The 12,858-nt window shown below is 36.9% G+C and overlaps 1 protein-coding gene across 2 annotated transcripts in view; it reads left to right on the top strand.

The window, feature by feature from the left end:
- Positions 1-12,858, top strand: part of LOC150087608 (dehydrogenase/reductase SDR family member 11-like) — a 57,286-nt gene that overhangs the window by 18,653 nt on the left and 25,775 nt on the right. For both annotated transcript variants that reach the window (XM_090369885.1, XM_090369884.1), the window contains exon 3: positions 10,337-10,490. In XM_090369885.1, coding sequence (XP_090226011.1) covers positions 10,337-10,490 — 154 coding nt within the window. The remainder of the gene's footprint in view (positions 1-10,336; positions 10,491-12,858) is intronic.

Here is a 12,858-nt window from a genome sequence, read left to right as displayed (position 1 = left end):
GCAGAAGAATCCTTTTTGCGAGATATAAGACAAGACTGAGTTTTAGAAGGATTGAAATCAACTAAGGTGTCTTTGTTCCACTGGAAAATTACCTGGAGATCAGCATTTAAGGAATTGGCAGCGGATATTCGAGAAGTTGAAGCTGATTGAGCAGGGCAAAGTTTCTCAAAATGGAAAGTGGAATGCAATGTGCTATCATTGGAAAACTATGGATAGGATTTCCAGTCAATGGAAGAAGGTCATTAATATACAACAGGAAAAGAGTGGGGGAAAGTACTGAACCTTCGGGGACACCGGCATTAGTGGAGAAGTTAGAAGACAGAGAGCCATCTACCATCACCCTCAGTGAGCGATCAGAGAGAAAACTGGATAACCAATTACTAAAAACAGTTGGCAAACCATAAGATGGAAACTTGTTTAGAAGACCTTTATGCCAAACACGATCAAAAGCCTTTGAGATGTCAAGAGCAACTGCTTGTGTTTCACCGAACTTATCCATTGAATTTGTCCATAAATGGGTAACATAAGACAGAATATCACCAGTGGATCGACATTGATGGAATCCATACTGGTGATCATTGATTAGATGGAAGGTTTCTAGGTAGTTTAAGAGTTGGTGGTTAATCGATTTCTCCTTTACGTTAGAAAGAGTTGAAGTAATTGCAGTGGGATGATAATTGGATGGGAGGGATTTGTTACCCTTTTTTTAGGAACTGGCTGGATATGAACAAATTTCCAAGCAGAAGGAAAAACACCTTTGGAATAAGAAAGTGAAAAAAGGTGGCAAAGAACAGGAGTAATTTCTGTAGCACAGGTTTTGAGAACAAGTGGAGAAATACCATCAGGACCTGGAGCTTTCTTAGCATCAAGATTCGTCAAAATCCTTCTGACATCCTCTCGACGGAAGACCACAGGAGGCATTACATGATGCATGTTGGGAATGGTGGGAGGTGTTTTACCAAGATCATTAATACATGAGTTGGAAGAAAAATGAGATGCCAGCAGGTCAGTTTTATACTTGGCTGAAGTGACAAAAGAACCACCTTTGGGTTTTGACAGAGGTGGGAGCAGAGATGGGTAAAAGTTGCGGCCAATAGCTTTGGCAAGAGACCAGAATGCTCGGCTACCATTAGGGCAAGAAGCAAGTTTTCTACTCTTAGCGTGTTGAAAAGCTAGTTTGGACTGATTAATAATTACTTTACAATTGTTGTGAGCTTTGGTATAGGCAGAAAATGAAACTGAAGAATTGGAAATAAACAAATTATGATATGTAACATTCTTCTCTTGAACATCCTTTGCACATTTATTGGTAAACCATGGTTTGGATAAAGGACGAGATTTTAAAGTGGAGTGTGGGATAAAGGATTCCATTCCTACAAGAATAATTTCACTGACACAATCTGAGCAAACATTGACATCAGAAGTTTTTAAACAGTAATCCAACCAAGGAAAAGAAGAAAAGAAATCTTGCAGGTCATCCCATTTTGCATTCTTATAATGCCAAACAACACGAGGTTGGGAATAGGCAGGAGATAAAGGCTCTATTGGAGAACAGATAATCACCAAGTTGTGATCTGAGGTGCCTAAAGGACCTCTCACTTTGACTGTGTAATTAGAAGGGTTATTTGTGAGAAAAAGATCAAGCATGTTGGCTGTATGGTTAGGATTGTCTGGTATTCTTGTAGGTAAATGAATAATCTGTGTGAGGTCATTAGTAATTGCAAAAGCCTCACTATCTTGACCAGCTGGGTCGGTGTGAATAGAAAACGGAAGCCAACTGGAGTTGTGAACGTTAAAATCACCAAGTAAATTTACCTCACTGTTAGGAAAGTGGACTGGAGAACGTCAAGTTGCAAAGAGAGGAAGTCAAAGAGCTCCAAGTGATTAGTGGAGTTGGGGAACAGTAGAGTTAGCACAGCAGATGAATTTTACATGATGAGGTACAGAGAGATTTGAAGCCAGAGTAGATCGAAAAGAGGAGATTCCAAAGTCTCTGATAGGGAATATCGGAACGGACATATGCACAAGTACCACCTTTGAGGCAAAAGGAATTATACAGCGAATAATTTGGACAGCTGAGATGAGCAGTAGTTGAATCAACTGATAACTGAGATTCTGTCAGAAAAAGTAGATGGGGTTTGGCAGACTGCAAGTGGAAATGGACATCATTGAGATTTGAATTGAAACCACGTATATTTGTGAAATGAACAAGGAGGTGTTTGGGAGTTTAGATCTTTTTTTGCAGATAAGCTTACTCTATTAGTTTTACAATTCATGGTGTATTCTAGGGCTTGCAACCGGTTAAATCGGTTTTCATATTGAGTTGTTAAAACTGAAACCGAGCTTCTAAAACTAGATTCGAATATTTTCTTAGTTAGCCCTCGAATATAGTTTTTTGTTACGCACATTTTCTTTTGTTTGTTCGTTTGTCTGGATCGTTCAATTGCTTTATGTTTTAAACATGTTTTTTATTTCATTTTATTTTATGTTTAGGTACGAATCTCATGGGCAAGTGGCCAAAATCTAGGAGGGGTACCTTTTATCTTCCCACCTGTATCATGGCACGATGCAGGTGTACTCATTTACGACTGAGTGAGTCGGAGCGATAGCGTAAAAGAAAATGCTCAACATTTCTCCGTTCCATCTATCTTGTTCGCCAGGCAAGTTATGGAACCCGCCTTATTGATGGTTACCCACTAGAAACATATTCGCTGAATATTGCATCAAATTTCAATCGTAGAAAGTTTTTTTGCTTCTTTATTCCTATTAAATTTGCGATCAAATGTTCTCCAAAAAGCAGCTTCACCAAATTTAGCTTTTATGTAATTTTGAAAATACAATAGATTTAATTGGGGGGGAAAAAATTGCGAGTAAGTAAATAAATAAAAAAATTTCTTTCGTGAAAATTTTGAAACTTGCCTCGTTTAGACTCTTCATTCAGTGCTTGTGGGAGTGACGCATAGTATTGTGCCTTTGTTATCTTCAATATTTTTATTTTTAAATTGTCGGTGATATAAATTCCTACTAATTAATATTTATTACTCTTAATATGTCTAAGATGAAATCAAATGTATGGAATTATTTTGCTCGAAAAATCAAAGATGAAGCACAATGTTCGAAATGTCAGAAGATAATGAAGTCGTCTGGAGGATCTATATCATCTTTGATGTTGCATTTAAAGAAAATGCATCAGATTGACATTAAACAAGATAACCTCCTGTAAAAATGGTAAACATTAGAAAACTTTATCGTTAAAAAATCTATGAAAGAAGAGATTTCAAAATTAGCTGCTTTAGACGGATTTTCTTTTAATTCAATTGCCAAGAGTGAGTTTATACAATCAAGCCTTCACCTTCAGAGAAATAAATACGATAAATGACCACCAGCCTCAGTGAATGGAATTAAAAATATGGTTGTGAATTATTATAAAACTAAGAAAGAAGAACTCATTCAGCATTTCAAAAATTCATTGGTTTTGGGTGCACGGTATTCATTGACTCTAGACGAATATACGTCTATACAAAATAAAAGGTACATGAATATAAATGTGCATTCAAAAGACAATCATTGGTTGTTAGGTCTTATTGAGATTAATGGTTTACTTGAAAGCAGAAGAACTGAGCAAATTGTGAATGGACGCTTGAAGGAATTTGGTTTGAACTTGGATGAGGATATTGTTGCCTGCACCACCGATGGAGCAGCAATGATGATTAAGTTTGGCAAGCAAATTACGCCTAATAATCAACAATGTATAGCCCATTGTATACATCTGTCAGTTATAGATGTACTTTATGAAAAAGCAATCAATTATGGTGCCACAGTCTCTGAATCTCCCAAAGACAATGAAGAAAATGAAAATAATGAAGAAAGTAGTGATGATGAAGAAGTTGAAGAAAGACAGCAAGGCATGCTTTATCAAACCGACTTTACCGATGAGCTCATTTATTTCTTCAATCTAATGGCCAATATTGCACAAACTATTAACAAAGTCAGAAAAATTTGCAAGCTTTTTTGAAAATCGCCTACCAAAAATGACATATTACAAAATTTTGATAAAGCAAAATTTAATGGGAAAGAATATAAACTTATATTAGATTGCAAGGGGATAGCACATTCTATATGATTGAGAGATTTTTGAAATTGAAAAATTGCATTCCAAATGCTCTACGTGCAGTACTGTCAACTGAAGCTGTGTCTGATGATGACTGGAAAACACTTGAATTGCTATGTGAAACTTTGTGACCAGTTGAAATGATTCTGAAGGCTATAACCTCAGAAGATACAGACTTACTTAAAGCAGAGTCTTCAATAGAATTTCTGCTGGCTAAGCTTGATACAGCAGAAAACCCATTTGCTTTAAAGTTTCACCAAAGCCTTTTGCAGCGTTACAATGCAAGACAAAATTGCCAAACTGTAGCTTTGCTGAGCTATCTACACAACCCCAAAAAGTTTAGGAAAGAAGATTCAGGTTCAAGAACTTTTGATTTTCCAAGTAAGCAAGTTTTGAAAAAGCATGCTGAAGAGATTTATCAGAGATTATTTGCAAAACATTCCGAAGGAGTCAGTGTGGAATGAAGAAACTGAAAATTGAAAATAAATGAACTGTTCTTTTAGAAGGAAACAAAGACTCGTCTAGTTCCGATGTTGAGATACACTCATGCGAGAGTATGATAGTGTAATAAAGAGATTAACTGAAGAGCCTCCAAAATATCCGAGTGAATTGGAAATCAGCAAAGAATTTAAAATTTTGGAGGCAACTAGCAGTAGAAGTGAAAAGCTGGAGAAAGTTTAGAGCACTGCTGACTATTAAACCAACAAGTGTCCAATATGAGAGAGTGTTTTTGATCACTGGTCTCTTTAACACAAAAATAAGTTCAAGTCTATCAGGAAAAATGCTTAATATACTGTGTTTTTTAAAGGATCATTTTCAGAAAAAAAGCTGAGCAATAAATAGTAAAGTAATTTCCCCAAGCTGTTTTTTTTCACATATTTATTTATTTATTATTATAGGGCTTATTATTTTTTTGTTTACTATACGAGAAGATAGTTTTTATTCAAAGGATTTGAATACAATTTGTAATTTTGTATAATCTCAAGCTGGTTACTTTTGGTGAAAGAGGCCTATGCGCTCCCGATTCATATTATTAAAACGAAAATTATAGTTCCTCAGAGCGAACGGTTTAATATACTTAGAACATACATATAAAGAACGGTTTAATATACAAAATGCTTTCGGCTGAGTAGACAGCCGTCTTCAGTTAAACAGAAAATATTAAATGACAGTTAGAATGGAGATGTGCACTGCCAAACTGGTGCATGAGGCGCGTGGCTAATTGTTTGAGGTTGAAGTTTGTGGCTGTGACGTATGGTGGTGACGTGGCCAGCGTTGTCTATGGACAGAATTATTGCTTCTGTGATGGGGTTAACTTGACAACCACTGTTCCTGTTCAAAGAGGTATCCGAGCATTTTATGTTTAACGATTCCAACCAGGTGCGCCGTAGGTAATGGTGGGACCTGTCCACAACCACGACATCGCGGTGTGGGTCAATGTCATGGTGGGTTGTCCAGACGTGCTCGGCAATAGCTGAGTGCTCCACATCTGTCAAACGGATCGCCCTTTTATGTTCTGAGAGGCGTTTCTCAAGCCGACGTCCAGTCTCTCCAAAGTAGCAGCTAGTGCAGTCACGGCAAGAGATGCGATAGACCAAACCGCTCTGCAGAAGGGTGGGGACAGGTGTTTTCACGTTGGAAATGAGAGAATGTAGTTTCCTGCCTGGGAGTTGGATGCACTTTATCCCATGTGATTTTAGGATTCTACCGATCCGTTGCGACGGGTTGGGGTAGTATGGGATGAACTACCCCATACTACCCCAACCCGTCGCAACGGATCGGTAGAATCCTAAAATCACATGGGATAAAGTGCATCCAACTCCCAGGCAGGAAACTACATTCTCTCATTTCCAACGTGAAAACACCTGTCCCCACCCTTCTGCAGAGCGGTTTGGTCTATCGCATCTCTTGCCGTGACTGCACTAGCTGCTACTTTGGAGAGACTGGACGTCGGCTTGAGAAACGCCTCTCAGAACATAAAAGGGCGATCCGTTTGACAGATGTGGAGCACTCAGCTATTGCCGAGCACGTCTGGACAACCCACCATGACATTGACCCACACCGCGATGTCGTGGTTGTGGACAGGTCCCACCATTACCTACGGCGCACCTGGTTGGAATCGTTAAACATAAAATGCTCGGATACCTCTTTGAACAGGAACAGTGGTTGTCAAGTTAACCCCATCACAGAAGCAATAATTCTGTCCATAGACAACGCTGGCCACGTCACCACCATACGTCACAGCCACAAACTTCAACCTCAAACAATTAGCCACGCGCCTCATGCACCAGTTTGGCAGTGCACATCTCCATTCTAACTGTCATTTAATATTTTCTGTTTAACTGAAGACGGCTGTCTACTCAGCCGAAAGCATTTTGTATATTAAACCGTTCTTTATATGTATGTTCTAAGTATATTAAACCGTTCGCTCTGAGGAACTATAATTTTCGTTTTAATAATACTGGTTACTTTTTTGGAGCATTTTAATTTTTTTATTTTTTTTTACTATAAGTGGTGATAGATTTTGTTTAAAAGATTTGATTACGATTTGTACAATCTGCCCAAGATAAAATAAATACCTGTGTTATACGCTTTTAATTATTTTCCCTAAGTCTGAGAAAATTGATTTTAAAACCGGTTTTAAGAGTAAACTTTGGTTAAACTCAGTTTGAAAATTTCTCGGTTTTATGCAAGCCCTAGTGTATTCAATAGTAAGAAAAAGTTGGGGGGGCATGCTGTATGAAGTAATGAAATTTTTGGATATGGCATACATATGGTAAGAATATACCCAGATCCTTGACATAATGTGGCCTTGACAATGTTCCCCGCATACACACTACTCAGACTCCCTCCAGTCACTATCTGGCAGAGTAGAGGTAGCAAGATTATACACTAGGTGATCTGGAAGCCTTCTAAAGAGTTACCAATAGGTTCAGTCTGATTGGATCTCGCCATAATGTCCATAATAACCTCAAAAGTCATCAGTCATACAGCATGACGGAAGGGATGGAGAAGGGCTGACCGGAACTTAGCTCTGGAGACTAAACGTGGGTTCCACCACTTCAGGGGGGTGCCTCCGTAGCCTAGCATGGTCTCTATACTTGCATATGGTATTGCAAGCATGATCATACAATTGCTGGTGCCTACGTAGCCAGGTGGGCAGGAGCAGAAGTGCATAGCACACGCTTCTTGTTTAGACCGGGGTTCGAGCCTGTGACCACCAAATACGGAGGATGCGGAAAGGTTAGAGAATGACCACCGCATATCCCCGGAGCAATATGGCCTTAATTGCTAATGCTCCTAAAAACCAAATAACAAACAAAGAGACCACCACTTCAAGCCTTCAATAAGCAAAGTGGTGGTATTGCACCGGTTGATGAGAGTTATCTACCATCTTGCATTTTATCCCAGGAGCTCACATCTTGTTAGTTTGGGCTTGGCACATTCAGGATCCTGAGCTGGATATCATCAACCTTCTCTTTCTTGGTGATTCTCTCTCTCGGGAAAATTTTTTTTTTTTGGCTGGTGCAGCATAAGCCTCAGGCTTCCTTGCACCATATAGCTACTAATAATAATAATCACATGCCTCCATTACTATTAACTCAGTAAAAAAACATAAAACAAGGGATTTTTCTTCTGCTTGCTCAGATTACGAAGAGCATTTCTAAATAAATGCTGGTTGGAGATCTGGTAAACTTCAAGTGACACCTGGAAATGGTCATGGATGCACAGACAATAAAATCCCTATGTTCATCGTCATCAGCAACTTTCCAGTTCCTTCTGTTTTGTGCAATGGCCATCCATTTACTACCCACAAACTTATGAATTTTATCTGTCCATCTCCGCCGTTGTCTTCCAGGTTTTCTTCTAGCTCCTCTTGGGTACCATTCTGTTATTTTCTTAGTCCATCTGTCATCATGTCTTCGAAATATGTGTCCTACCCAAGACCATTTTAGTTCTTTAGTTTTGATAAGAATGCCCTTTACTTGGCTGCCTAATCCACGTGTCTCTCTTCTTATCTAACATTCTGATTCCCAATATAATTTGTTCCATTCTTCGCTGTGTAGTTCTCAGCTTCTCTTCCATTCTTTTGGTGAGTGCCCAAGTTTCACTTCCAAAAGCCATGGTGGGGGAGTATACATTGGTTCATTATTTTACGTTTCAGACAAACTGGAATATTGCTCCTCAGTATGTGACTATTTCCTGAATGCTATCCATCCAAAATTTATTCTCCTCTTGACTTCCAGCCATTTATCATTATTACAGCTAATAACTTGTCCCAGAAAAGTATATGACTCCACCTTTTCAATTACTGCTCCTTCAATCATTATGTCCCTTTCTGTGACATACTTGCTCGTCATTACTTTTGTTTTAGCCATATTCACCTTTAGTCCAAAATCTTTATTAATTGTGCATAACTGATTAAGATTCTCCTCTAATTCTTTGGGATCATGGCTTATGACCACAATGTCATCTGCAAATCGTAAATGGTTTAGGTACTCTCCATTCACATTGACTCCTTTCTGCGACCAGTCTAATCTTCTGAAAGCTTCCTCAAAGGCAGCATTAAACAACTTTGGAGATACTGTGTCTCCTTGTCGAACTCTTTTCTCAATTTTAAATTTGCTACTGTCTTTGTCTAGTCTAATAAAGGAGGTAGCATTCTCATATATTTTCTTCAAAATCATAATATGTGGGTTATCTATGCCTTGTCTTTCCAGTGCCCGAAACATTGCCATGTGCTGTATGGATTCAAATGCCTTTTCATAATCGACAAATGCCAGACATAATGGTGTTTTATATTCATTTGCTTTCTCCAATAGCTGTGATATTACGTGAAGGTGATCCATAGTTGAGAATTCTGTCCTAAAGCCAGCTTGCTCTTTCAGTTGATTCTCATCAAGTATTCTTTCTAATCTGTTAGTAATGACCTTTGTGAACAACTTGTAGATGTGGGATAACAAGCTTATTGGTCTATAATTTCCAATTTCTGATTTATCTCCTTTCTTATGCAGCAGAACTATGATTGCATTGTTCCACACCTTAGGCATCACACCTTTACTAATGCATTTTGTGAAGAGTCTTGCCAATTTTTGTGTCATGTCTCTTCCTCCCAATTTTAAAAACTCTACAGTAACTTCATCTTCTCCCGGGCACTTTCTGATTCTTCATTTTTTTCAACACATGTTCTACCTCATCAGGAAGAATATTGGGTATGTTGTATGTGTTACTAATTTGGGATCCATCTTCCCCACTGCTGGCATCATTCCCTCACTCCTTGTATAATTTTCTATAGTAGTCTTCTGCTATTCGAATTATAGATTTCTTTATTAACCTCAAAATTTTTGATTATTATGAGCCTTTTCTGCAACAAAATTTCACTTTAATTTCATGATACACTGTAACAAAACTGCCATTTCAGTGAAGTTCTTTCACCAAAACACACACACACACTGCTCAGTAGTATATTCTGTCTTGCTTACAGAATATTCCTGCTTGGGTGCATCCTTTTAAGTGTTAAAAAATCTTGTATGTCTTCCATGTTCAATGCCATTGAATTCACAAGTGCTAGTCCAATACATAATAATAATGAAAAAAAAAAAAAAAAAGCATTCAGAACTTGTTTTCTAGATGGCCCATATTAGTTCACATATGGGCTATCAAGAAAAGATGAAACATTTTGAATGCTTATTAAATTTTATTTTTATTATTATTTTTTTATGTATCTAGTTTAGTTTAGTTTAGTTTAGTTGCTATTCCTACATATATTGGTTTTAACAAATTAAATTACTGATAACAAAAGTGCAAGTTTTGCAGATTTGCACTTTTATCAGTAATTTAACTTTTAAACACCAATATATGTAGTAATAGCAATTAAACCAAAATTTTCTTTAGTTGATAAAAAAGAAAATAAACAGGAAAAAATGCTTTAAGGTTATGCTGCTAGCAGCAAGATTCTGCTAATGTTACTGCTAGCATCAATATTCTATCATCCGGATGTTTTTTATGCTATCGTTGTTGTTCAGTTTTAATATTACTTCTAGTTTTTTCATTTTGATACATTGAAACAACCAGTTTCATTTAATGCAGAGTGCTTTTTCTTTCTCTGGACAGTGAGCTACAGATCTTTCATCTGCAATAAATATTACTATTAGTTTCACTTATTATATCTATGTAGATATTCTGCAATAGGTAACTAATTAGTGTGGTTCTTAATATTTGCAGGTGTGATTTAACTAAAGAAGAGGATATCATTGCTGTCTTCAAACAAATTCGAGAACATTTTGGGAAGATTGATGTGTGCATTAATAATGCAGGTTTGGCTGAAACTGCAACACTTTTGGCTGGAAGCACTGAATCATGGAAGAAAATGTTGGATGTGTGTATTTTAACTATATTTGATTTGTTTGCACATACTTTTAGTAGCAATATTGGTATAACACAAGGGTCTCTCAGGTAGCCATATGGTGCCAGAAAGCTTCAGTCTTTTGTTCCACCAAAAGACTGGAGCTTTCTTACATCTAGGTACCAATCCAACCAGCCTTTGAATTTTGCCAAGCTGCAAGGAGGCTGGCAGCTTGGCAGAATTGAAAGGGGTATTCCAACCTTTACCTCTTCAACTGTAATTTTAATTTATAGTCCCTAGTTCTAATCTCACTTTTAACCGTGAAAAATTCACCTTCGTTTATTTTACTATTCTCCCTCAGAGTATTATACACCTCTGGTTACCAAGTTCTGCTATCTGAACCCTTGTGACTTGTGAAACAAACACAGCTGGGACCACATTATAACTCCAGTTGCTTATGCACCAACAAATCCAGCAACGAAAACCAAGCTCTGCAGCTTGTTTTCCTCATATTGGTGCCATTTTTGCAGGTGTGCTACCTGTCCTGTATTTGGCCCTTTTGAAGTTCAGTGTATTTTTTTAGGCCAGTCTCCATAATTAGACATATTATTCCAAGATATATTATTTATAATCTTACAATTCCTTATACAGAAGTATTATGACTTCCCTCTTTCTAATGCAAATGTTAGACAAATCACTAACAAGATACCATGGGTACCCTCCTTGCCACCTGTCAATGCTGCATAGAGAACTTGTGTCTGTTTATATCATAAACCCCTTAAATCCCTTTCTTCACCTATCATTTTTGATTCAATTCTGACTAGTGTGTAAGTTATTTTGGAGTTGTTATTTTTCCAAGTGTAAGAACTTGCATTTTGCAGCATAAAACACATTTGCCACTTTTCTGACCATCCCAGAAGCTTATTGAAGTCATCCTCAAGGATCATTGCTTGGTATTGGTTATTAACTCACCTGATCTTGACATTGAAAATATTGATGTAATGCCCTGTGTCATTTCATTAATCTCACATAAGAAAAGCAAGGACAATTAATTAAAATGTAAAAAGGTAATGAATGCAAGAGCTAACAATGTTCTGTTTTTTCCTCTTTAGGGCTTTACCTTATGTGTATGGTAATAATATCAGTATAGCACTGGAACATTCAGCATCAGTTCTGCATAGTTTAGCTTAGTTAAGACATGCACAGAAAGCAGTAGTCAGTGATGAAATTCTTAGTTGCCAAATATGAAAATTCAATTTGTATACACAAATGATTGAAGTGTATGATCATACATCACCATAGGTTATCAGAGGTTGAGACCTGAGTTCATTTTCGAAGCAGAGTCCAAGAGGCTAACACTGGGATAACATACCAGTTCTCCAAGGTTAAATAAATTCAAGAAAGCAGTGTCAGCAGGAAAAGTAATGGCCACAGTTCTTTGAGATAAGGAAGATGATTCTTATTGACTTTTTTTCTTTTTAGGAACCCAGAAAACTTGGATTGCTGTGGAGATATATTATGAATTTGAACTCACTCTCATTTGACAGATAATTCCATGATGCTTCACCTTCCCTTTGAATGGACTGTGTGGACATTATTACAAAGGTGACATGCTAAAATATACTGTGCAGCAATGGTTGAAGAGCATGAAATAGAATTTTACAGAGTTAAAATATGTGCTGTTGTCATGGGGGGTGGACTTCAGAAAGATGAGGCCTTACATTTAAAAATAACTATCTTCATCAATTTTGTGGCTATGTATGGTGTAATTTTCACATACATATGTTATACATTTCATTAAATAAAAATTAAGAGGTATTACTTTCTGACTGATCATCATGCATTTTTTTTGGATTGAAACATTAAAATCCCTCAAACTCCATCATTTAAATTTAGTGGTACACTAAATTTAATTCATGCATTTCCATTCAAATCTGCACAGTTGTTTGAATTGTGTAATCTGATGACATACGAGGGACATTTGAAAAGTTTGTGGCCTGAGTATGAAGGGTTTATTTGAGGAATCAGGTAATGTTACTTTTCAATATACATTTGCAAATTGAATTTTAATTGTAATAACAAAAATTGATGAATATTATCCACAGGCTATAAAAATAAAGATATAAAGCACAAATATGCCCTTTATTACCAGTTAAATGATGTGTGAAACTTGGAAGAATCACAAGATCCACAGGTTAGCTTAATTAATATACATATTAATTAAACATAACTTTGTAATATGATTATAATTTTAAATAGTCACTTATTTTAGATTGCTTTAAATTATCACTAGAAAGTCTATTTATAGATTTTTCAATATTGTATAAGGGTGTATATTCACAATGACTTTTGCCAGTTTCTTCCAATGCTCTCCTCAGGATGGCTACACCTTCATGAGTTT

Source organism: Mastigoproctus giganteus, chromosome 3 (assembly GCF_048544385.1).
Source record: "Mastigoproctus giganteus isolate SK-2022 chromosome 3, ASM4854438v1, whole genome shotgun sequence".
Classification (NCBI taxonomy): domain Eukaryota; kingdom Metazoa; phylum Arthropoda; class Arachnida; order Uropygi; family Thelyphonidae; genus Mastigoproctus; species Mastigoproctus giganteus.
The sequence above is the reverse complement of the archived record's forward strand: the minus strand, read 5'-3'. Positions and strand labels throughout refer to the sequence as shown.